Below are 2,487 nucleotides of genomic sequence, written 5' to 3'. Positions count from 1 at the left end.
CTTTCTTTCTTTCTTTCTTTCTTTCTTTCTTTCTTTCTTTCTTTCTGTCTGTCTGTCTGTCTGTCCGTCTGTCTGTCCGTCGCTCTCTCTTTCTCTTTTTGCAGTGCGCCAGGTTTACTCCTCTCCTTTCCTAAGTGGCCTGTCATGGCTCGAGGGCTCCGGTGCTCACTCCCTCTCGAGCCCGTACCCATCACCCCCTTCCTCCTGGCACGGCGGAACGTTCAGCAGGAGCCCGGTGCTCCCCCACAGCTCCTCCACCTCGTCTCCGTTCCATGCATCCATCCCTCTGTCCTCCATCAGAGCCCCTCGCTCTGAGCTTCACCCACCCGGCCTGGACTGCAAGGACAGTGTGAAGGGGGAAAGGGTCAGTCCTGCAGCGGGCACCGAGGGTGTGGGGGGAGTGTACATCAACCATTTTGCCAGCGGCGGTGTATATCCACATGACCACGGTCCGCCACAGGCGCACACACACACTCACACACATTCTCTAGGACACTACAGCTCCTACGGCAGCCCGGTGCAGGACTTCAGCAGCGTTGGCCTTTACTCGCCCTCGTCGTACTCCCCGAAACTACGAGGCAAGATGAGTCTCTCTCCTACCGGTGAGGACTGTCTCAAAAAATCATCCCCCTTTATCCCTAATTACTGCTTAATAATTTTATAAACTCATACAATGCAGAGACAAGTATACATTTTTACTAGAAACATTTACGCTTTTGCTTTTGGCCTCAGAAACACGAGAGTGCGTGAACTGCGGAGCCACGGCTACCCCACTGTGGAGGCGCGATGGTACGGGCCACTACCTCTGCAATGCCTGCGGGCTGTACCACAAAATGAATGGACAGAACAGGCCTCTGATCCGGCCTAGAAAGAGACTGGTATGACTTCTTGAATTCTATGGATTGTCAATTGCAATTGTGATACACCAGTCAGTGAAAAAGTATGATTCTTTCTATCTTTCTTTCCCTACTTTCTTCATTTCTTCTGTCTATCTTTTCTGCTCTTCTTTGTAGGTCGTGAGTAAGAGGGCAGGGACCCAGTGTGCAAACTGCCAGACGAGCACCACCACATTGTGGAGACGTAACGCCAGCGGGGAGCCCGTGTGCAACGCCTGTGGGCTTTACTATAAACTACACAATGTGAGAGCCTGTTTGTTTTTCGCATTTTTTTACACACTCACTTGTTCTGTACTGTATAATGGTCAACAGTTTTAATCCATTCCAGAGGTGTTCAATAGGGTTAATAGCTCTATAGCAGAAGATCTTCCACTCCAATTCATGTAGAGCAGACCTACACAGAACTTTTGTGCACAGGTGCATTGTGACATTCAAGTAAAGAAAAGGTGTCATGCTTTAACTTTGTCCATCTTAACACCAATTGGCTTTTAAATAGAATTACAAAACAAGCATTTACCTTTGAGAATCATGATGATGTCACAGCCATGTGACTGGGAGTCGAGTGGGCAAAACTCTCTGAACGGGAGGGACGACATACTCTGTCCTCATACTCCAATCTCAGTGGAATGAGCCAAACACAACAGTCAGTATGTGGAACAGAGAAACTTTTCTTTCATTGTCGTTACGTTGCCCTGTGATGCAGCAGGAGCAGCAGTTTTTAAAAAAATGATTTGGCAGGTTTTTGCATTTTGAAGGACTAGCCGCTACGTTTAACTAATCTTTACCTACATCCTGCCCAGGTGAACAGACCCCTGACTATGAAGAAGGACGGAATCCAGACACGCAATCGCAAGGTCTCGAGTAAGAGCAGGAAGGGGAGGAGGAACGCCACTATGGAGCTCGAGTCCTTTTCAGAGCCCTTGAAGCCTCCCGGTTCTGAGCAGCTGGTCGACACCTTCTCTCTGGGACCCTACAGCCACAGCGTCCACCCTATGGGCACCTCCGCTACACTCCATGCCCCGTCTCACCTTTCCTACCCGTACCACCCTGCTGCTGCCACCATCTTTTCCGGCATGGTGTGACGTAAATTGAAAAAAAAAAACGAACGCTGACGGTGTACGTGATTGCAAGTCGATTGCATACAAGAGCTTTTTTTTATTAGCATGTTTCCTATTCATATACATAAGTGTGGATAAATGTGAGAAAAGAATGTGTGCTATTGTATTCATATAAAAACCTTTTCTTTCCTTTTCATTTCTTTATTGGCCCTTTTACGGTGCATTGTGTGAATAAATTGTACAGATGAATACACACTTTATTTCTTTCATTCGTCATGCAAATCCGTGCTCCATACATGAGTGTGTTTGTGTTATTTTCATTTCACGTGCTTAACAAATCACTTTCAGGATTGGACACGATATAAGCAAATGCACCTGGCACGACCAGGCGTCGATTTAAATAAAACCGTGTTGCTGAACTCTGCTACACTTCACTCCAACACTTCCCCCTCCTCCCTTTGTGGTTAGGATTGTCAGTAGCGCCATTGTGTTTTACAGAAACTCTAATTGTTCGGACTGCGGATCACGAACGG

General features: G+C 47.4%; 1 protein-coding gene across 1 annotated transcript in view; it reads left to right on the top strand.

Annotated features, from left to right (window-relative positions):
• Positions 1-2,209, top strand: part of gata1b (GATA binding protein 1b) — a 5,023-nt gene extending 2,814 nt beyond the window's left edge. The window contains exons 3-6 of the mRNA XM_046870259.1: positions 105-602; positions 733-878; positions 1,014-1,139; positions 1,697-2,209. Of these exons, the coding sequence (XP_046726215.1) occupies positions 105-602; positions 733-878; positions 1,014-1,139; positions 1,697-1,978 (1,052 nt within the window). The 3' untranslated portion in view covers positions 1,979-2,209. The remainder of the gene's footprint in view (positions 1-104; positions 603-732; positions 879-1,013; positions 1,140-1,696) is intronic.
• Positions 2,210-2,487: the final 278 nt, after the last annotated feature.

The sequence above is a fragment of the Silurus meridionalis genome, chromosome 17 (assembly GCF_014805685.1).
Source record: "Silurus meridionalis isolate SWU-2019-XX chromosome 17, ASM1480568v1, whole genome shotgun sequence".
NCBI classification, from domain to species: domain Eukaryota; kingdom Metazoa; phylum Chordata; class Actinopteri; order Siluriformes; family Siluridae; genus Silurus; species Silurus meridionalis.
Note: the sequence above shows the minus strand (reverse complement) of the source record. Positions and strands in the feature narration are given on the sequence as shown.